The sequence below is a fragment of the Rhipicephalus sanguineus genome, chromosome 9 (genome assembly GCF_013339695.2).
Source record: "Rhipicephalus sanguineus isolate Rsan-2018 chromosome 9, BIME_Rsan_1.4, whole genome shotgun sequence".
Classification (NCBI taxonomy): domain Eukaryota; kingdom Metazoa; phylum Arthropoda; class Arachnida; order Ixodida; family Ixodidae; genus Rhipicephalus; species Rhipicephalus sanguineus.
The window spans coordinates 89160044-89182885 of record NC_051184.2 but is presented as its reverse complement, the minus strand read 5'-3'; the positions used below and the strand labels follow the sequence as shown (position 1 = coordinate 89182885).

General features: G+C 47.6%; 1 protein-coding gene across 2 annotated transcripts in view; it reads left to right on the top strand.

The window, feature by feature from the left end:
- The window catches only part of LOC119405991 (pancreatic lipase-related protein 2), a 118979-nt gene extending 96360 nt beyond the window's left edge, over window positions 1-22619 (top strand). The window contains exons 6-10 of one of the 2 annotated variants that reach the window (XM_037672812.2): window positions 14220-14333; window positions 16333-16593; window positions 18187-18319; window positions 19106-19339; window positions 22189-22619. In XM_037672812.2, the coding sequence (XP_037528740.1) occupies window positions 14220-14333; window positions 16333-16593; window positions 18187-18319; window positions 19106-19339; window positions 22189-22291 (845 nt within the window). In that variant the 3' untranslated portion in view covers window positions 22292-22619. The remainder of the gene's footprint in view (window positions 1-14219; window positions 14334-16332; window positions 16594-18186; window positions 18320-19105; window positions 19340-22188) is intronic. The other variant, XM_037672813.2, reaches the window with a different exon arrangement.
- Window positions 22620-22842: the final 223 nt, after the last annotated feature.

The window sequence follows — 22842 nt, the reverse complement described above, 5'->3', positions numbered from 1 at the left end:
GACCTTCGGGTCCGCAGTCGAGCACCATGGCCACTAGACCATCGTGACGGGTCACTAAGAACGTCGATGTCCGGAATGCTAATATAAATAAATAAATAAATAAATAAATAAATAAATAAATAAATAAATATGTCCAAGACACATGTATAAGGGTGTGCCGCTTACTGGCAACTGTATATTGGTGACTGCGTCTCATCGCGGGGAATCATTTAAATATTGTCTCTTCATGGAATGAACGCAGTGATTCCTGCTTGCTCCTAGAGGTTCATCCACCACCGCTGGATCGAACGATCCACCGGGCTGTCCCGAGTTCAGATAACAAGTACCACAAGACGCATTGCTCTGCACAGAACATCCGGGCACGCTTTTCGCTCACATCGATCGTCCCTGTGTGTTTCCTCAACCACGGAGTTGGTGAATAACAGTGAAAGTAGATTGAAGTCACCAGCAACGGTTAAACGAGGAATGACGCGATAATGAATAATCGTTCCTGTAGGCCGGACAAGAGAAGCGTTCGCTACGCAAAGATATTCCGGTATATTATCTCTGGTAATCGCTTCAAGCCTAAACCTTCCTGCGAGCTTTCTCCATTGCTTGGGTGCCTGGATGTTTGTACAGTGAATCTTGCCTGCCCGTTCTTCGAGTTATAACGCTATATCATCCGGGAAACCAACTTCGCAGATAAAGGAAGAGGAGCTTAATTCATTCGGGCGCTAGTATACAGGCCTCGAAATTTTATTCAGAGTTTGACGTAATGCGAAGCTAGTTCCGATAAAATATTCCCGTAGACCGCTCTCCATCTCACACCAGATCTACATCACATCCGAAAATTTGCAGCATGCTGGAGAGAATGCTAATCTGTATACAGGGGTCACCTTCACCTTGCGTAAACTGCACGCATCGGGTATATCCAGTTGTGAAGATTTGTGGCAAATCTATATTCTGTGCATCCTCAGCTTCGGATAAGAGAAAAAAAACCCACGCGTATCACTCATTTCGCATGCATCAGACAGGAGCGCTCAGAGTTAAGCGAGTGCGTCGACGCAACAGACGCCTGGCACTGGCAAGAAAGCGTGCGCTAGTTCCTGCCGTGTGGGCCTGGCATGCGCACTACAGTCCCTGTATATGACCCTCAAAGAGAGCTGGAGTTGCGCAAACTTATACCGTCCAGTATTGTAATCCAGTACTGTGCGATAAGATCGCAGCGGCTGCCTACATCGAGGCAGCTAAATGCATGAAATGTAATTGCACGAATGGCGTCAATGCAACACATGGACGACATGCATGCCAGACGTGCAGTGTGTGGGTCTATCGTAAATATTCAGTTACTGTATATGGTTCGATATGAGAGACATTATTACAGTACCTCTGCTCCGTACGGAGCAGATTTACTGCATAATGGGTGCCCATATGAGTACCCACATGGGTACCCATGTAAGGTACCCATATATGCATTCCTATACAAGGTACCCATACAAGGTACGTACCTTATATGGGTACGTCTCTCACTGCCTGCTAAGAGAGCTGTGCAAGTCGTAGCGCGAGAGCTGTGATTGTCCAATTTGAAACTCCAATCTGTCAGAGTTAACGCTACTTCGATGAAGAAGGCTCTATGTAGTGCGGTGCATTTTATGAGGGCCACGACCAAGGTCCTAGAAGCCACGTCCCCGCATCTTATGACCAAAGGGCTCGCGTCTGGGCTGCTGCCTTGCACTTATTTTTCTTTTCTTTAATTACGGAAGCAGCGGCATTAATAGGCAAATAGGGAGAGTCATGACGCAAGTGCAACGTCCCGTATAGCTATACAAATGTCTCAAGGCCTAACTACAGCATATCAGGGCTTCTCGAACGTCGACGCCGCAGCAAACCGCGTGGCCGCGCTTTTTTCGTGCCCACGCCCCTGTGGGCCCTTGCGCTGCGAATTGAGTTGGCATTCGTTTTGAACCGAATGCCGACGGTTACGAATCACCCTGACGGCTCGACGCTCTCGCGGCAGGAAATGTCGCGGAGCTTCGCCGTGAACCGCGTCGCACGAACGAACGCGCGTGTGACGCGATACACTTGGCAGTGCTGGCCGTCTCCGCGGGCAAAGTCGAGCCTACGCAGCTTAAACATGCAGAGCTCGCGTTTCGGGCGTTTTTGTCGGCGATAAAGACGCGAAGGCGGCGACGATACACCGCACCCGCTTCTGCGCGTCGACAGGTCGTGGTGCCCTCAAGGCAACGTTTTACAATGTGAGAGGTATCGTACGCCGCCTGCTTTGTATTCATCGCGCGGGCTGCCCATGCAGAAACCGCGAATACACAAGAGCGCTCTATGGACTTCGTTGGAGGCAGCCGTTGCTCTATGCCGGCTTCATATTCGCTTCTTTTGTTCTTATTTAGTTGTTAAAGACTGCAGCTGTACGCTCTTATCAGCGAGGAAGCGACGTGAGTAACAGACGGAGTGTTTGTGACGATTGCCAACCGGGCCTCTGTTGGTGACGTGGGCCGCCTTGGCGAGCGATTACATTTGGCTCGGTTCCCACACCCGTGGAGCATAGGCGCGTCCTGCGAGTGCGGTTAGGCGGAGATGGAACAGAAGCCTGCAGAGGGCGATTAGGCCAGGCGTGGCAAACGTGCCGGAAACTGCTGTCCGGCTGAAAGTGCCTGCGAATCGTCTGAAGCGCCGTGGAATTAAGCGGCATCAGTCACGAGGTTATCACATAAAATAATTGCGTCAAGCGATTCCTGTATTTGCGATCGTCCATGGTATTGGTGGATCGATGACAACGCTCGTTCGCCTAATATGCTTGCACCCGCCACGTTGGTCTAGTGGTTATGATGCTCGACTGCTGACCCGAAGGTCACGGGATCGAATACCGGCCGCGGCGGCTGCATTTCGATGGAGGTGAAATGCTTGAAGCCCGTGCACTTAGATCTATAGGTGCACTTTAAAGAATCGAGGTGGCCAAAATTTCCGGAGCCCTCCAGTACGGCGCCCCTCACAATCGTATTGTGGCATTGGGACGTAAAATCGCAGATATTATTATTACTAATACTCTTGCATTTGTTCCTTCGGGCGTTGTGTCTGGGGCGTTAACTACGACTTTTTCTTTCTAAATCACACACACAAAATATTTTTTTTGTAAGATCTATGCTCCAAGTATACGTTCTACCACCGTTCCCATGGGTTTCTGTTCGGCGCATAGTCAAGTTCTATTGTGTTACCTAATCCGTCGTCTTGTCAGCCTAGAATGCACTACTGAAACGTTCCGTATGTCATTCCCGTAATTCCTCATGTTTCCGTAAGATTCGTACAGAAATATGTGGCAAATATATGACAAATACATGCAAAACATATAGATTCCGTAGGGAAACATATGGAGTTAGTGGAATGTCATAAGGATCGTTTCAGTAGGCACACTACGACAATCCCAATAGGCTCGAGACGTCGTTATTAGATAATACGAGAGTATGGCACAATTATACAATGTCCAGAAAAGCTAGCACGCATAGATGTCTGAGCACAAACTTCCCTGTAGGTGTGTTGTAGACTCTACTAGAATTGTAGCACACTCTAAAGTATACAGTGCAATGAATAGATGGATGGATGGATGGATGTTGTGAAAGGGTAATACCATCAACTAGTCTGTAGCACGAAGCTGCAAACCATTTCAGAAAGTATCATCCATACACTTGTAACTTGCAAAGGAACGCCTTTGGATAATCGTGCTAGAAACAGGTGGATGGCACTATGTACTTATTATGAACCTTTCGCCAACTTGAAGGCTTCCAAAGAACTGCCGAGCTAATATAGTGCTGCGCAAGCAGAACGACAGAAAACGAAGACAGTTGCAAAGCGCAGTACGTCGCAGAGCGTTCTGTACTGCCTTCCTTGTTTGTATTTATGCGTGCGCCGCACGTCACTAGTTCAATATGAACCAGCTGGTAAGCAAGGTAGTTTTGTTCCAAAAGATCTAATTTGCCATGTGCGGAATTTATGAGCTTCCCCTTCGAAACAGATTGCTGATGGACGTCACCGCTGCCTTCCTTCTGAACCACTTATCGGCCAACAGCCTGTAGTGCCAGAATGCGTTCACGTAACTTTTGTACGAAACTACATGCGGCAGGAAACGCTACTACACATAGTGTAGAAAACAGTAGCAGCACGTGGGCATAGCACCGCGTCACGCTGCTTCTAGCGTGGTCGCCATGAGCGCCCGCGGCGAGCCGCCCAGTGCCGATAGCATCGCGTAGCGGCCGTTCATTGTCTTCAGGCTTCGTGTGTCCATTTGTGCGTGCGAGGGGGTGTTTAGCCAGTTGAGAGACGGAGCGGCCGTGTACGGTGAAGTAGCCCCTGCGGCGGTCATGGCCGGTACGGGCTCGGTCAGGTCCCCTCTGAAGTAAGCGCTGACAATTAGCGTGCCTCGCTTTGTTCCTGGTTTCTTCGTATTTCGTGACTTTTCACGTCAGTCACGTTTTGCGAGTGTTGCCATAGCGATCGCGAAATTGGAGAGCTTGAGGGAGTCCCTTTTTCGGGTGTATGCATAGGCGTGCGCAGTAGTTCTCGACTAGGGAGGGTGGGTGGGGTTAAGTTTTACTGAAACGCTCCCACCCCACCCTCAATGGCCGAGTCCGAAAGAAAACTTTGCAACAGATACAAAAGTGGAAGTGAAACTATGACGTGCTACTCAAAACGGCCTGCCTTTGGTCCGCGACTTTTTGGGGTTAAAGGGGGGAAGTGGAATGCAACATCAGAGGTCCTCCTCTGCCGCTATCGTCAAAAGTCTGCACGGCCATAACCCTGCACTTAGACAATGGCGGCACAGCTTTATCTGACTGAGTAAAGGTATGCGACAGCTAGACTTGGCGCCCCTTTGGAGGAATGGCAGGGGGTCACCATGATATCGTCTTATACATTTATTTTCCTGTAGACTTAGAAAAGCAGCTGAACATTTATATATTTATTCGTGAAGTTGAGTATCACGTGACCCGCTTCGCAGCCCGTAACCGAGGACAGCTTTTCCCGTGCAACAGGTGCCAACTGCAGTTGGCGGTAACTGTAGTTCATTCCGGTTAACTGAGGTTCATCGCAACAGAGGTTAGCGAGCCCACGCTAACTATCGTAAAACTAGCCTTGCGTTCTTCTGGTGAAACTGCATTATGAAATGTCGGCGTCGCTGCTGCCGTATTGTTCCCGGTAACCAGTTGAAACGCAAAGGGCAAGGTGCTCACATACTAAAACTGTCTAGTTGTTCAAGCAAACTAAAGAAAAACAAGTAGGCAGACAGCCACTCCGTTCGGCCGGCACGGAACTGACAGCACTCCACGAGATTCACTGGGGCCAACGCCACGTGTTCTCCACCTCGCGTGCTGCTTGCCGCAAAGATGAGCGGCGCGGGCGGTTGAGCTAGCGGCGTGGCCCTGACGTATACGAAAGCTAGTTAGGTCGCGGAAGTCGTCTACGACGCGGGAAACGGAAAACAAAAGCTCGGGCTACCACTATCCCATTTCCTTTGTCGTCCCAGTCGTGCCGATACGCAGTCTCCTTTGAAGACGCAGGAGAACGGAAAAGTCGCGGCAAACGGGGCGCGAAAACACCGCGTCACCACCACCGCTCACTTCCGCCACGAGTCTCCGCAAGGGAGTGAGACAATGTCTTCATTAGACCCGAACGTAGGTAGTCCTCTCTGTAGCTCACGGCCCGGTTGAAACAAAAGAAATCCCTCACCATGAGAACGACGTTGGCATCGGCTCGCAAACACACAGCGTTCGGCCAGAGCACGAGTGCGCTAAACAAACTGCGGAACAGAGGCGAGTCATTCAAGTGGAAAAACCATCTACAAGAATAGAGGCGGCACGCGTTATCGACGCATGTGCTTAGTCCTTGGAACGCCTTTGGGGATGCGGCAAATTGAAGCTTTCTAATAGCCCTGACACACGGGCACTCTAAAGTCCTTTAGGTGTGAAGACATCTTCCAGAAAGGCGTTCATGCGCAGTGACGCACGTCAAAAGAGTATCTCTAGAGTTCCTAGAGGGCTCGCTTACCATTCAGGACCGGCAACTCCTTTGTGAATCTCAAATGTTTACTCAGAAAGAGCGGCCCAAACAAGCTATATATACTCCGTTTCGGCCTTACCGTATAATGCATGCCTGTCGTGTTTATTCAATGGCTTGAACAAAGCGCCCCGCGGAACGAGGAGCAAAAAATGCCGGTCGCGATGACGATAACGCAGAAACGCTCCCATGCTGCGCGGCCCAAGCTTTTCGTTGATAATGCTAAGCAGCAGCGTATTCAGAAGCGTATACGGAATTCGTTGCGGAAGTCTCGGCTTCACTTCCGTGTACGTAAGGTTAAGCGTTGCGTATTTGAGACTTCCTGCAACTTTTCGACTGATATGAAGGAACCCTTCTTTCAGTTCTCAAGGAACCCTTCTTTAATCAGGTTGGTCCTCAACTCCCGTGTGTTCAGACTCGGGGGAGGGACACCCCTTGCAAGTGTCCCCCCCCCTTCAAGGAGGTTAACTGTGTTGGACCTCCTTGTGATGCTTCTGGATGTACGTCACTGATTAACCTGCGTGCGCGTTTGTGTGATAGGAACATAGCACGTACGAACACGCAAGAGTGTGCACACGGCGATATCAAAACATCACTGGCGTACGTTTACTCTCCCGTGCATTTCGGTTACACACCATTCCTTCCACGGCGTTGGAAGGGCTGTAAACGGAACCCTTGCATATACGTTCATGCCTATGCCTCACGTGATCGTGTCCCATTGCATTGCATACATCAGTCGCATATAGTTCTGCAGCCGGTTGCTCATTTACTCGTTTGTGATCCCTCATTGTTCGCCGTTTGTTTCTTTCCTTGTATTCTTTTCGCTAACGCAGAGGTGTGTCAGGGTCGTTCGGCAAGCGCTCGACGCGTGCTGCGCAAGCGCCTCGGCTTCCAGTTCTCACCTCGTTTCATTTTTCTCGCATCCGCTCTCCACGCTCGACTTGCTTCTTAGTTGCTTTGTATTTTTTTTCTTCGCGAAAGTAATTAGAGGCCCTCGTGAAGGTGTGGAAAAGTGTTTGCTCTGCATGTAGCGTCCGGTAACCGTCCTCAAAGGAGCTAACGTGACGTCACAACGATGACGTATCATCGCGAACGCTATCGTCATGCTAAAATAACTTCTTGAACATATTACTGCTTAGGTTTCTTAGGTACACTTTACATGCCGATATCGTGAAAAGGGGAGACAAAAGAGAAGACAGTGAAACGCCAAACTACCATCTCTTTAACGACAGGCTCAGAGACAGGACATGGAAGGCCCCTTCCGCGCATGCGCAGACTGCTAAGGTGTGACGTAGAAATGCATGATCATGATCATGACCATGTATTTTCGCTTTCCGCTTGCACATCCCGGCATGAATCCTTAGTGAGCCTTGAAGACTTTCGTCTGAATTGCGCCATTTATAGAAAGCATTATAAGATTATGCTATATTATACGAGATTATAAGATAAGGTTAACAAAGTTATAATAATAGATTCCGGTGGGAGCTAGCAGTGGTCAAGAGCGAGGCGTCACCCTGATGGCTCGCTTTCCCACACTACAGGAGCATCTCCAAACATCGCGCGGCATGCACTGTCGAGGTGTTTACAGGAAGTTATAAGCGAATCACGCGTCTCCATCGTCGAGTATCGCTCGCAACTGAGGAGCTGAGAGATGAAGGTTGAATTTACAGAACACTGAATATTTACATCTTCCAGTAAGGCATTACAGCGTGCAGTCGATGCTTATTATCGTGTTAACAACGCTGGAAAGCCATTTTTAGCCATTTTATGTGCGATTACGTTTGGGGCGAGTTGGTATTGATCCGCTGTACATGTTTGGCTATCTTTCCTTCATCAGTTATGTTGCATTCGAATCGTTATTTCTGTTCCTGTCCCTCCAAGTGCATCTGATTTCGATGCTCGAAGACGATTGCTACATGAGAAAGTGCGTCAAATGAAACCGTGCTATCCATCCGCCTATCTTGACAGAGAGCAGCAGACGGCTCATACCTTTGTGCGTGCTTTTCTGATTGCTCTGTTTGTGATAGAGCGATATACGGCACGAAGGTCGCTTCGCTCGCTGCAGCGGCCGCGTTTCCTTACGCTAGGTTGGATACTAAAGGGGGTTAGCTACTTGCCTCACTTCGTATAACATTCTAATTTGCAACAATCGCGTTCATCGTTGCTTCGCCCTTGCGGCGAAACTGTGTTTTAAAGCGGACTACTTGGCTCAGATCACAAGGGTAACTGAGAATTGTGTTTGCCGGAGCTCGTTGGTGACACGTAGAAAGGAGGTTCCAGTCAACTACGAGGACAAAGACGTACGACACACCGCTGGACTAGCAACTGAACGTTTATCGAAAACTTTCATTCATATATAGGCCAGTTCTTAGCGAATGCGTTGCTCAATGATTATAAGACTGTTTATTTCTGCGCATGAATCTTTTTTTCTTTTTCCGTTAGTAGTATGGATGGTGTACCGGTGCATGATTGTCCACACTGATCGATGGCCATGACTTCTAAAATTTCGCGCGTCAACGTGTCATTACTTCTTGCTAAAGCTCGCCACAAGGGTGATGGGTGGTTAATTGCGAGGAAAACTAAGTTACACGAGACGAGCCTTCACCTACTAGATAAGGTCTCCTACAGTAAAACCGCGGTGACACGAATATCACGGGTTACCACAAATATTAGTATCATACAAAATTCGTATCACCAGAAAACGTGGAAAATTAGTATGCGACAAAAGAAAGTTGGCATACGTTTTGATTTAGTGTTTCGCAGGGCCGCACCGATGTCATGAACAGCTCTAAATGATTGCCAGGAAAGTTTCTTGACGTCAACGATCATACTTGTTCTCGTAAATGTACGGTGCGTGCGTGCGTGTGTAATCAATGAACCAGATGTGTTGTGACCCGTGACCGCTATTAGCCCCTTCCTAATTTTACTACGCTTTTCTGCATAACATTATAGTATTGCGGCAAAACTGACCTTAAGAAGCGCTTTGCACGCGATAGATGAAGGTCAGAAAAGTTTAGAACCGCTGTCCTTTGTTGCTGTTACCTTCTTATCGCGATGGTGTTGAGGGTGTTTTTTGGGAGATTTACAGCCGTGCCCACACAATCGGGAGGTTTGCTGCGAGGGCCTAGCCTAGCTGCGAGGCCTAGCCTAGCTGCGAGGCCTAGCTTCTTCGGCATGACCGTCCGCTTCGTCTCTTGGGGCCTTCGTCCACCTTTCTTGGGACTTCACGATGAACCCGCAGCCCAAGTTTCAGTCTTGTTTCATAGAACGTCTGATTGCGAGGACATGGCTTGCATCGACGCGACAGTCACTTGTTAACACAGTACAAAGACGCTGCTGCCTCGAGCACGGCAGCACGCGTCAGCGCGATGGAAATAAAAGAAAATGGATGGATGGATGCTATGTGCGTCCCCTTTATAACGGTGCGGTGACATGTCTGCCACCAGGCTCGAAGGAAAACGAAAAAAAAAACAAGAAAAACTTCCTTGTTTCATGTTGGCCTAATACCTTATCTACATTGATTAAATCTATGTTATTATGCCAAAAAAAATATAAAATCACGGTCCATCTCTCTGCCTCTTAAGGCAGAATGACCTTATTTTCCCCAATATTTATTTTTTTACTTTATTTCTACTTTTCTGCCACCAATACTCTAACCGTCTCTTATTTCTATCGCGGACGTGTTCAGCTTTCCATTGTTTTCCCTAAAACCCAAGGCTTCCTGTAGACTCGTGCCCACACGTATACCTGGGTGAATATCGCCACATTCAATCAGTACATGTTCCATCGTTTACTTAGTTCCTCCGCAGCATGTACATTGTTCTTCTTCGTTACTGAATCTCGCTTTATAACTACGCGTTCTAAGGCAGCCCGACCTTGCTTCAAACAGTAAAGCGCTTCCCCTTGAATTATCATAAAACCTTTCCCTCCTTATTTCGTTTTACAGCGAAAGCTGTTATGAGATCATTTCACCGGCCGTTTTTGGCGCCGTAGTTGTCCGCCGCCGCCGCCGCCGCCGCCGCTGGTGTCCGTAACCACTATCACTCGAAATAAGAAAAAAAAAACGAAATAAGAAAAGATTCCAGGATGGAACGAGGTTCGAACCTGGACCCTCTGCGTGGGAGCCCAGTATTCAACCTATGAGCCATGCCAGTGCTTGAAACTGTTTTGCAAAAAGGTCCTATACAGGCTTCATGTCGGGAAGGAACCACATTAGCATATGCAATATAGCGTGGTAGAAGAGTAAAATAAGCACCAAGCGTCGCACAACGCGAATTCTGTAATGAGGCGTCACACAATGCGAATTGCGCAACGAGAAGGTTGTTGAATGCTTCCAACCCATTACAAAGGGCTCCGCCATAATTCTTCATCGTCATCAGGCACAGCATTAACAAAGTGCGCATAATGCCTTACATGAATTTAGCAGGTACCACGGCTCTCCGTAGAATGAAGAAAAATGGCATAATGCCTGCTTTCCTACTTCTCAAAAATTGCAATGATTTATAGCATAGTGGGTTCCTCGCAAGTGCACTTGTATTAGTTGCCAGTGAAGCCCATAAGCGCATGATCCATTTTCTCGGGGTCTCAGTAAATTTCTTCGCCCCCCCCCCTCTCTCTCTCCCACGTCAACGTATGTTATACAGTATGGCGGGAGAGGGACATAGCGACCGGGCGTCACCTAATGCAAACTACATAACTGGTGGGCCGTTTAAAGCTTCCTACCCATTACAAAGGTTTGAGCCATAATTCTTCATCGTCATCAGTCGTCGCGTCAACAAAGTGCACATAATGCTTACAAACGTGTAGCTGGTGCCTCGCTTCTCCGCAGAATGACGGATAATGGCTTAGTAGGTGCTTCCTAACTTCACAAAAATTGTGATTTATGGCGTAGTGGGTACCTTGCTAGTGTACTTGTATTAGTAGCCCCAGGAGAGCTTACAACGGTGCTTTAGAAACGCCGCTCTTCCAGCTTTCGCTGTGACTGCGCTGCTGTTTCAGCGCAGGCCTGGGGTTTTTTTTTCGTATTGCTTTAGAAACATCTGGCGTTCTTTCGTTTTGCTTTTAGAAAACATCTGGCGTCTTTCGTTGGTTTATTTCATCAATCAACGGCGTTTTGAACAAAATTTTTATTGTTTAATCACGCACAGGAGAAATCTCACCAGACACTACCTTGGAGGTAAACAATGGCTGCTAATGGGAATGAGAGACAGAAGAAGTCGGCTTTTAGCTAACACTTACACTTCTACTTCTACTAACGTTTCCTACTGCCCGAAGGTCGCGGGATCGAATCCCGGCCGCGGCGGCTGCATTTTCGATGGAGGCGATAATGTTTGAGGCCCGTGTACTTAGATTTAGGTGCACGTTAAAGAACCCCAGGTGGTCGAAATTTCCGGAGCCCTCCACTACGGCGTCTCTCATAATCATATCGTGGTTTTGGGACGTTAAACCCTAGATATATTATTATTATTAACGTTTCCTACTGGAACATGCCAATGGCTGCTAATGGGGAATGAGAGACAGAAGAATTCGGCTTTTAGTTAACGCGCACGCTGCGAATTTTTTATTGTTCAACAACGCACAGGAAAAATCTCCCACCGGCACCACCTTGGAGGTGAAGATCTGGTACTAGCGTTACGACTGGTTACGCACTACTACGAGGGACGAACGGGTGCCGCCTTAAAGAGCTTCGCCTCTAATAAGTCCTCTCCGCCTCTCTGACCTTCCGCTTAATGCTCCTTGTTGCCATATCGCCCACAGTGCTAGCCGTATATTTACTGGTTAGCCTCCTAGTTCTGTTTCTCCCTTTCGTGTCAACGCTTTTTCTATACAAATAGCTGAAAACCTTCTCTGCCCATCTACTCTTCTTCTTTTTCCTCAGCTTCTCTTCGAATCTCATTTTGCTCTGAGCTTCCCTCTCTTCAAAACCTGTCCATCCCATATCAGCCTTTACAGCCTCATTTGTCGTCTTCCCGTGAGCGCCCAACGCGAGGCGGCCCACCGTCCTTTGATTTACATCCATTCCCGATTGCACCTCTGACTTCGTGCACACCACTGAGTTCCCAAATGTAAGCCCCGGGACCATCACACCCTTCCACAGCCCTCGAAGCACCTCGTACCTATTGTATCCCCATAAAGCTCCGTGCTTCATAATTGCAGCATTCCTCTTTCCCTTTGCTACCGATGCTTTCTCTTGTACCTCCATATATCTATCCCCCTCATTTACCCATACTCCGATGTACTTGTACTCGCTTACCCTCGGCATTTTTTGGCCGTGTATGAAGACCGCATGGTCTTCGTGATCATTGAATACCATCAATCCACATTTTGATGCACTAAATCCTAGTCCTAGAGCCTCACATTCCCTTCCGCATATATCTGCCAGTCGCTGTATATCATCTTGACTGTTCGCAACTAAGACAACATCATCAGCATCAGCAACAAACGCGACGTCAAGGCCACCTGTAATCTAAACGCGAAGGCGCATAAAGGCCTCCAAGGTTCGCGCGCACAATCTCTGAGGCAACGACGTACCGTTGACGGTTGCGCAGCGCACATGCCCGCACCGACCGCGACTGCCGCGTCTTTCGCGACAGCGCGGGCAGCCCCTCTTCGTACCTGGACGCTAGCGTACATTCGTATCAAACGTCACCGGGTAAAAATCGATTCGAAACAACCGTAATCCACTACATTGCAGGCTAAGGGGCCCTGTCCGGGACCACAGAACAATTCGTATCACCACGAAATTCGTGCGAGCCGTGATCGTATCACCGAGGTTTTACTGTAATTAGTTGAAGCGATGCAGAAATAAGGATTACTTGCTGCTTGCTCTTTATAACGTTTTTTTTTGCATACGACAGAAAAGTCACCACGCTATTCTTGCCTGAAGACTTGTGAATGGTAGAAAAATGCGGGGCATCTAGCACGCTAGTAGACAATGTAATGTACTACTCACAGGAATAAGCGCTGGCGAAGTACGTATATCTAACATGCGAGTCTCCAATCGTCGACGGAAAGATTTTATCGCAAAACACAGCGCACCTTGCCCAATTCGGTTTTAGCAGGCGTCACCGCGCGCGAGCCATGGCATATGTGACTCTATCAAAGACGTGCGGCGCACTCGAGTAAAGAATAGGCGAGGGGCTCTACCGTTCCAGAAGTGCCGAAGCCACCGCGACGTTGGTCGCAGTCCCGCTGGTCGTATAACCCCTAGACCACCGCCGTGGGTCTTAAAAGAGTGAGCTGCCAGCTTAAGATCCATTTTACGTGAGACATATGGCCGCCGCCACCTTGGGCTGTTAAAAGAATGCTTTCTTATTGTTGTATACCGCGATGTGAATTGATAAGATCATGAAACGTCGATAGCACGAATCGAACCGTTTTCATGCGTATGCGTCTACCGGCTGCAGTATAGTTAGTTGTCAAAGATACAAAATGTAATATAATAATAATATATGGGGCTTAACGTCCCAAAACCACGATATGATTATGAGAGACGCCGTAGTAGAGGGCTCCGGAAATTTCGACCACCTGGGGTTCTTTAACGTGCACCTAAATCTAAGTACACAAGCCTCAAACATTTTCGCCTCCATCGAAAATGCAGCCGCCGTGGCCGGGATATGATCCCGCGACCTTCGGGTCAGCAGTCGAGCGCCATAACCACTAGACCACCGTGGCGGGGCAAAGATACAAAATGGCAAGGTTCACAGCTCAATATTGTGACGACGTGGGATCAACGAGGACACGGAGAACGACAGGCAAACACGCTTTATCATTCATAGAAAACTGCAACGTCTTCTTCGTCCCCGCGATGGGCCAAAAACACTCGCGCTGCTTCGTTGCCGTCGTCACTGGCACATACGCGCGGTATTATTCCCCCTTTAAAAAGAAACATCGCCCCGATGTTAGACGTCCAGAAAGCAAGGTAAAAAAAAAAACTGCGCAGTTAGTCACTGCAAGTATGGCTTCATCCGAAGTACGTATGTGCCAGTGACGACGGCAATATAGTGGCACTGAAACCCATACGTGAAAGAGTCTATACCATTCCAACTTTTTGCAATCACATTCATTGCGGTGCCCTTGCGGCGAAAGCTTTGACTTTTTTTTTCTCCAACCGTAATGCGAGCAGCAATCACACTGCGCACGTATTCAAACACTGTCAATATTTCTTTTCGTTTTCGCAGGCCGGCCGACGGTTCAGGACTACGGCCACCTGGACTTCTACCCGAACGGCGGCCTTCCCCTGGACTGCCAAGAACCAGGTCAGGAGTTCCTCAGGCACGACGGTTGGGTCTACGGTAGGCTGCCACTGCTTCTGCTTACGCCTGCTCTCTACTCACGCACGCACTCACGCTCAGAATGCACGGTCCTCTCGTCTGTGCACGGACGAGACAATGGTTCACTGTTCCAAACGGTCGTATCGACGTTACCTTTTGGTTGCCCGGAAGCCTCCATTGCTTTTTTTCGGTAAATCTTTGAACTGGTTTGCTGGCAATCAAAGCTGATAACTCGTACTCGGTAGAAGGCACGGACGGGGTGCACTCTGAGTTAGACGTGACGCGGAACCTGATGTTTTATTGTGTGGAGTGAATGATGAACTTGTTTAACCCTCACAGCCACAACACTGCAAGAAGGAAAATGAAGTACTCATCTGTTTTCTGAATCAGGATCCAGTGAAATGTTCGCGGCACATGATGGGGCATTCCTCCTTTGCCAAAATAGTCTATCTTTCTTTTAACTTTGAAATATGACGAGCAGTTTAAATTGGAGTCGTCGAGAGCTAAGCATAGGTGAAGTGAACAGAGGAAAAGCAATGATGTCATAGATGCGATGAGCATGGAATAGCTTTGACCTCAAGTAATGCTCAAGAACATAAGGGCATCACCCAGACGTAAAAGCTCTATAAGAGCTGTAACTTCGACAAAATTTTCAAAACATTCAATAGACAGCATTTTGGAGTTGTATAGAGATAGTTTAAAGAATATTGTCAAAGTTAGAAACCAATGGAAGTACATGTCATAAGGAAGACCTCCATTCCGACAGGCACTAATGGGCGTGTCTAGCAGGGTTTTCAACAAAAGTCACACAAGAATGATTTCGCTTCGGCTACTACGAAGCTTCGTACTGTATACCTCGCATTATAGGACGGATGTAGAACGCTGTCGCGTTGGTCGCGACACCAGCACGACATCGCTAGGCCTGTCAGTCAGCTTTCTAAGGGAGAGCTCGGTTGTAATACCAACTAACGTGACTGGTTTACTTGCAATGCTCTCATTCGCCCATGACGCAAGTTCTCCGAAGGATCAACGAACGGTTCGCCTCACATGAAGCCACAACCGGAAGCATCTGTGCCGTGAGAAGTTCATCCGTTCTTGCTTATTGAGTACCTAACAATGCCACTATGCACACAGCGAAGCCATATAATATGGAGCACCCGGTGTTGTATTTCTCTTTCTCTCTCCTCCCTACTCTTCCCACGGCTCCCATCTCACTTCCATTACGTCTCCCTAACCATGTCCTTTGTTACACTCCACATGCATTGCACTGCCCTGACTGCGCACGCTCTTGCACATGTCCTGCGCCATGTTTGCTCTCCTACCTGCATCGCACGCTCTGCATGCATCCACGCAATCTTCGCGCCGCCTTCCACACTGTCGTAAAACCCGTTTTCCCTGTTCTGTCACCTTCGTCTTCACCATATGTTCACGGGTCCTTGACGGCCCTCTTGTCCCCATCGACCTTCTCAATCTGCCTCACCATAAACCGCGTTACTTTTGTTTATTTCTTCTTTCGTTTGCCTGCCACATCTTCTGTTGACCACGTCCGTTCTGTCGCAACCACACTTTCATGTCGTTTCCGACATCCGATTCCCCACTTTTACCATGTCCTTCCAACGCGCTCCGACTCTTGGGACGTTCCTCTCAACACTTCCGAACTTATGGCCTTTCCACAATTAACGCTTTCGATCGCTTAACACCTATCTACGTGCCCTGTGTCACTCTGTTGTCACTCCCTGTTGTCTTGTACCACCTGTTCACCTCCCTCTTTCTCCCGTTTCCCCCCTCCCGCACCTCTTCTGTTTCACCACTGTGCACCACGCCACGCCCACACAACCCAACCCGCCCACGCACCGATGTTTGCCTACCCGTGTGTCCTACCGCGTGTCCTATTGTGACGTCCCACCTACACCCACCCCCAATGCACCAAATTCCCGTCCCGCCCCTCCTTGGCGAAAAACAAACCGCTTTACCTGCCCCTTCCAACACACCTTCCTTACCCACCCCGTGTGACCGACAGGTGTGAGGCGCTACGTGACGTGCAACGACCAGCGCTCGCAGCAGTACTTCACAGAGTCCGTGAACAGCGACTGTCCCTTCTACGGTTTCGCCTGCGACAACTACGAGAACTTCACGATCGGTGCTTGCGGCTCTGGCTGCGGCGCCGACGGCATGCAGTGTGCGCCCATGGGCTACCGGGCCGTCGACTGGCGTCGCTTCGCCGACGAGAGCCGAAGTGTGCGCATGTTCCTCACGACGTCCTCCGGCACGCCATACTGCCGTGAGTATACTTGCCGTGCGAGGTGCGCGTGCTATGTGGCCTCACTAGGGGCGATCGGGCATGCTTACACCACGCTGACCTAAGCGTCACCAACACCAAATGATTTCCATATTAAGATCAAACGAAAAGGTAGCCACTGTGCCCGGAAATGGAATGCCTCTGTAGCGTCCACATGTTATAATTATTATGTCATAATTACTACACTGTAGTTAAATACTACAAATAATGTCCCCTGTATTTGCCTTGATTTCATTGTCTGTTAGTTTTCGTGACCTTGTGTCTAACAAGTAAACGAGCCTTCGAGTCATTACCCTTCTTTCGTTCGTGCACAAATCAAATATCTTCGTATTTCTTTCCACGCTGCGAATTCGCTCAAGCCCATATCGGATATCGCTCAACGGGTCGACGTGGCAGCGTAAGACTATTACCGACAGCGATTCCAGCTTCGGTTTTGAACAAAGACTTACACATAATATAAACATGCATAATATGCTTCCAACGTGAAAGCTCCATATAACGATGAAAAGTGAAACAATAATTCTAGAAACCCTACTGCACAAAAGATTGTCTTAAAGGGGCACTAAAGGCAAATGTTACGTCGACATGGATTGCTGAAATAACATTCGGATAGACTTTGTAGTGCCTGTTTCATGCCAAGTAAATGCTCAGTTTGAAGGAAAATCACGTTTTATTTGTCCGCACACCGTTAACGCATTTCAAACCGCTCGCCTCCAAGAACGGCCTTCTAACATAGCATTCGTCATGCCCTCATTGCCCGAAAGTTGCCGCTTCAGTGCATCGGTGCGACATGCGTTAGCGGAGTACATCCCGGCAAAAACGGAACTTGTGTCGTTCTGAAGGGTAGCGTCAAGAGGTTCTTTTCTGCATAAAAATGAAGGAAAGAAGATGACTTTTAATGGCTCGTTTTTCTTTGTTAGACACGATATTAATGAGAACTAACAGACAATAATGCCAAAGACAGTATAGGGGGTGTTATTTCCAGCAATTAGAATATAAATGTAAATCAAAGCGGAAGAAAACATAACTTGCCGCCTGCAGGGACCGAACCTGCGACCTTCGAATAACGCGTCCGATGCTCTACCGCTGAGCTACGGCGGCGGTCATCCTCTCGTCCACTTTATGGGGTATATATGCGCATTTCAACTTAGGAGTGTTAGTTAGCGCCGATCGCAGCCATGGCAGCGAGTGTGGAACACTCTTTAATAATATTCTACATAATATTCTCATTATAATAATATTCTCATTAATATTCTACATAAAAATACTCAAATGCTCAAGTTGCATTTTGTTCCGTCTTAAATGCACTGCAATTTCATGTCATGGGTAGTTTAAGTATTTGTGATTATTTGTACTGAGGCCTCACTAGGTGATCAGGATCGGTGTTCTAGAATGTTCCACTGGTGGCGCGAACAGTGTCCCACGATTGCCTTAATTTCTCGGTTACTAAGTCGCTGTTGTGTACAATATGACGTTTTAGACGTTCTCAAGCATTCAGCGTTCGCTTTGACATAAAATCTTATTTGCCTTTAGCATCCCTTTAATGCTTTTTCTCTGCCACGACTCATGACGCAGGTAACCAGTACCACGTGCAGATCGGCGTCTCCAGCACGGAGGAGACTCGCAAGCAGCACGGGAACAGGGGCAACCTCTACGTCCACCTGCAGGGATCTAGACCTGAGGCGTCACTCGCCAACGTTGTTATCAGGTGCGAGCAGTGCTGCCCACACTTGTTCCTCACACCGCAGATAGTACTGCTGTCAAAGCTATACACCACACACAAGCATGAACCTACGTGCGATGCATTTACATCATCATCATTATCATATACTTAAACTCCACCTCTTCCTGTTACTTTTCCTTCTGTGCTTCTTTTTTACTATCATCATTGGCTGGATTTGTCTCTCGCAGGAGGAAGGCCAGGATGGCCTCTTCCAGCTGGCTTGTGTGTGAATTGCATAACCAGTAGGTGGTTCATAGCTGCCGACCCATAACAAAGGGCACACTATAATTCATAATAATCATCAGCCATAGCGTCAACAAAGACGCTGGCTCTGAAAGAGAGACAGAGAGAAACAGCTTTAATTAATAAGCATAAGGCTACCTGGTTACTGTGGGTGGAGCCCCTCGTTCGGAGCGCCGCTGGCAATTGCGGCTCGCCGTGCCTGGTCAAGGGTCTAGTCGATTTACGAGCCTGTCCTTAATTAGCGGCGAGACGGCGTCTTGCCGGACGCTGTGCGCGCTGGCCTTGAAAATGCGGCGTGCGCCACAAATATTCGCGTGACGTCTCAAGCTACGATGAAGAAAATGATGATGATGATAGCGTACACCTCCGACTCGGCTTAGCCGAATGTGTAAAGAACACCGCGAGTTCTTATTTTTGAAATACGTAAAAAATACATGGATTTATGAGTGCACGGGCAGAGTACAGCGATAGCAAGAAATGCGCTCAAACTGAAGCTTGGTCCCGTGCACCGACGAAACGGTTTTGCAGGAAGTACGACGACTTCAGCTCGGGAAAGAAGTCCGAGTTCCTGGTGACCGCCGGAGACCTGGGCCGCATCATCCGGCTGGACCTGGAGTGGAGGCCGGACCAGGTGTTCTACCCGGACCAGAACCAGGTGTACACTCAGCAGCAGCAGCAACCCGGTGCTGCCACGCCAGGATATGACTCGCCCCGGCTGTGGATCGACTACATCCAAGTGCGCAACCTCGCCACCGGAGAGAAGTAAGCGTGCCATGTGGACACCCTGAGGCTACCCTATCGAAAATTCTGATATGACACTTATGACACATATTCAATAATCTCGTATGATCATACGAGAACACGTATGATTCATATGTGTTCGTACGATATTATTGGATACGAGGCATATGTGTCATATGAGAATTTTCGATTGGGTATGGAGGGGTTTTCGAAGCTGCGTGTTTGTGGATGTACGCCCGTATCCACAGGAACCGCTGCTAATTCAAAATGCTTCAAAGAAGCATTTTAGTGAGAGCGAGAGAGAGGCAGCACGGGAATAGCATAAGCGAAAGGCCGAGATGCCTACCAGGCTAAGCCCATTGTGCGTCGTTTTCATCATGACACGGCGCATGCACCCTTACCCTGAAGGAAAAGTCGCGAAAGGCCTCTTGATCTGGAAGGCTTTTGTTCTGGCAATACCGGTTGTCCCGCGCCTACAAAAACGGCAGACGGCAGCACAAGAAAATGAAAAAGGCGGGTTGGCTACCCTGCAAGGGATGGGGAGAATGGAAAAAGGTACCGAAAGGTGAAGACAAGACCGTGGATCCCTACTTTGCACAAAAGCATGCGCATGAAGAAGCGTTCAGCGACCAAATAGAAGGAAAATACAGCAAAGGTTTGGTCCAGGGTGTTTGGGCAATTAATTAAAGTTCTTTCTCGTCACCTGCCAACAAATCATGTGCTGCTACCAGCATGCTTTTGTTCAGATTTTTAATTCACGACCGTAACATCCCGAGGCATGTTCAGAATTTCAACTTGGCGTTTCAACTTCTAGGAAACAGAAACGGAAGCAATGCATATTTTTAGATAGCACGGCTCGGCACTGGAAGCATCATCTATGTATATATACATGGACTGAATTGACCTCTTCTGATGTCTCTTAAGGTAACGATGATTTTAATTTACATGAACGCTTAAATGAAAACGGGACGTCGTATGAATATGATCAGCTGGTGACGTCGATGACACGTATCTGTTATTCTTGACGGGCTTCCCAAAGTTTGAAGTTTATTGAAACATCATGAAAATACAAGTGACATAGTTCATAAGTATTACAGAAGGAGGTCCCGAAGTAAAGACTGTCAGGGGGACCTGCTAGCTATATTGTATTGATTGAATACAGGGCAGGCAAGTGGCGAGCGAAAGAAAAGCATATTGGAAACACGAAAGCGAAAAAAAAAAAAACACAACAAAAAAAGAAAGCAAAAAAAAAGAACAGGAAAGAATTCAAAAGCATGAAATGCAACAATAATACAGAAACCAATACAATAATACACATTAAGACAAATCGACGCGAATTCTAAGTTAACAAGGTCACACGTAAAACCTGAAAGCGACATTACGTGTGGGTTGGCCCTCTTCAAGAACACAAACAATATGTGAATGACACGTGATTAAACTTTTTGGGAAGACCACGTAAACAAGAGGATTAAACCGTGTCCACGCAGTTCACGTGTATCTCACTTCACATCTTTGACAACTAAGTTCAGAAAGCGCTTTCTAGTTCGATGTCATAGGAATTGAGGACAGTGTGCAACATATTACACGAGAGATATTTGGAGGACAATGATTTGCAGCTCAATCATAGATAAAATGAAGATCAAATTTGTGTCGCCCATGATATGGTATGAGCAGTAGGCAGCACATAAATTCACTTTCATGGGAAATTTCAAGAACAACCAGGTTTTACGTGTGGTATACCAATACAGAAATTTGTAATAGCATCGCTGACACAGAAGTTTCCGAGTACAATTTTGGTGTTTGTTTTCTTTCACATGTGTTAATTGCTAAAACAATCTTCTTTACAGGAATCATTAGATACACAATCGATGAATGAGCTTTATTATTCATGAGCTTCATTAATTTGGGATAAAAAATGCATATATAATATTTCAACCGGTGGCCAAAAGGCTTGTTGCAGGTTCACGATCAATTGCATCGTCCAAGAAGTCAGAGGAACGAACTTACGAAACTGTAAACAAAACCAAAGGTAACCTAATACATTTACAGATTCCCTCATTTACAAGTCAATTACCAATTGGTGATGTGATATTGAGGACAAAAATAATGCTGTTTCATTCATGAATTCTGGTAAGTAACTCAGATTTCCTTTCACGATCAAACATAAATAGCTCGGAAGATGACTTGTAGTCTCTGGCAGTTTATTGTTGTAAGTGGGAATTGATTCCAAGTGATTACACCATGGAAGGGAACAAGCCTTCTGCGGCAGCAAATAAATGATTACACGTTGTAAAGGCAGTTTTTAGGTGTGCGTTGGTTGACTATGCAGAACCTGTGAACTGGAGTGGCGTGAGCAATAATGATTATCGGCAGGCGAAATAAACATATATGGACAAGTTAACAGACGCAATTGCCTTGCTGATATTGTTGCAAGAAGCTCGTAATTGTATAGAAGTATTAGAATAGTCTAAAATTTGCCTATACTGTGGTTTTTGGGGAACATATGGCGCTTTAACCATTCACGTGTGGCCCATATTATTACCTGCTCGGATGAGAACGGATATGTGGGCGAGTTTGTAAGAATGCATCATAGAGGAGGTAGCGCCAAAAAAATACGTCGACACAAGCCAGGAACATAAACACGTGACGAGCGCGTGTTTATGTTCCTGGCTTGTGTCGACGTATTTTTTTGCGCTACCTGCTCTATGATTCATATTATTACCATTTATTGCCCTGATTATATGTTACGACGTGTTGAAAATGACCGCTGTTTTGATGTAATGCCCTCTGTGAGAGCTTATTAGAGTGTATGAAAGAAAAAAATAAAATATCGCCTGAGCTACATTTCTCTTGGCGCGTTCCCGCCGCAGGTTCGTGTTCTGCGGAGAAGGCACCTTCCTGCAGCCCAACGTGGCCAAGACACTGTTCACAGGAGGCAGCTGCGAGTTCGAGGTCGGCTCCTCGAGCCCTTGAGGCGAGGATGTGCCGGCGCGTCTCCTCGCCATTCCATCATCCGCACGAAAAAGGAGGAGACGGTCAACCAGAGTAGTAGTCGGCCGTGCCATACACGACCTCGCCATTCTTCGGGGACGAGGCCCACCCTTGGCTATACGGGGGGTAGAGGGGGAAAGGGGGTGGGTGGGTTGTGGGGGGGTGACATCAGCGATGTAGGGAAGGGGAAACAACAACAATGGGCCTCGCGAAAACTGCCCAGCCCCCCTTTCTCATTAATTGTTACGCCTCATAATATGTTGAAACGTCGCGCCAATTAAAGAAAACAACAACGACTGTTACGAAATCACGTTGTCTCTCGTATGGTCTTGACACCGTTTCCTCCGGCGGGATTCGAAAGACGGTTTGAAGCCGTTTTCATTTCAGAGGGAATAAAAAGTAAATATTAGAAAGCTCAAGTTATTGGACCTACGCTCTAAAAAGAGTTATTTGACTCTTTTCGGTGGCCACGTCCAAGACTCTCTCTCCTTTGAGTCTCTCAACTCTCCAACGAGAATATAATATAATAAGAG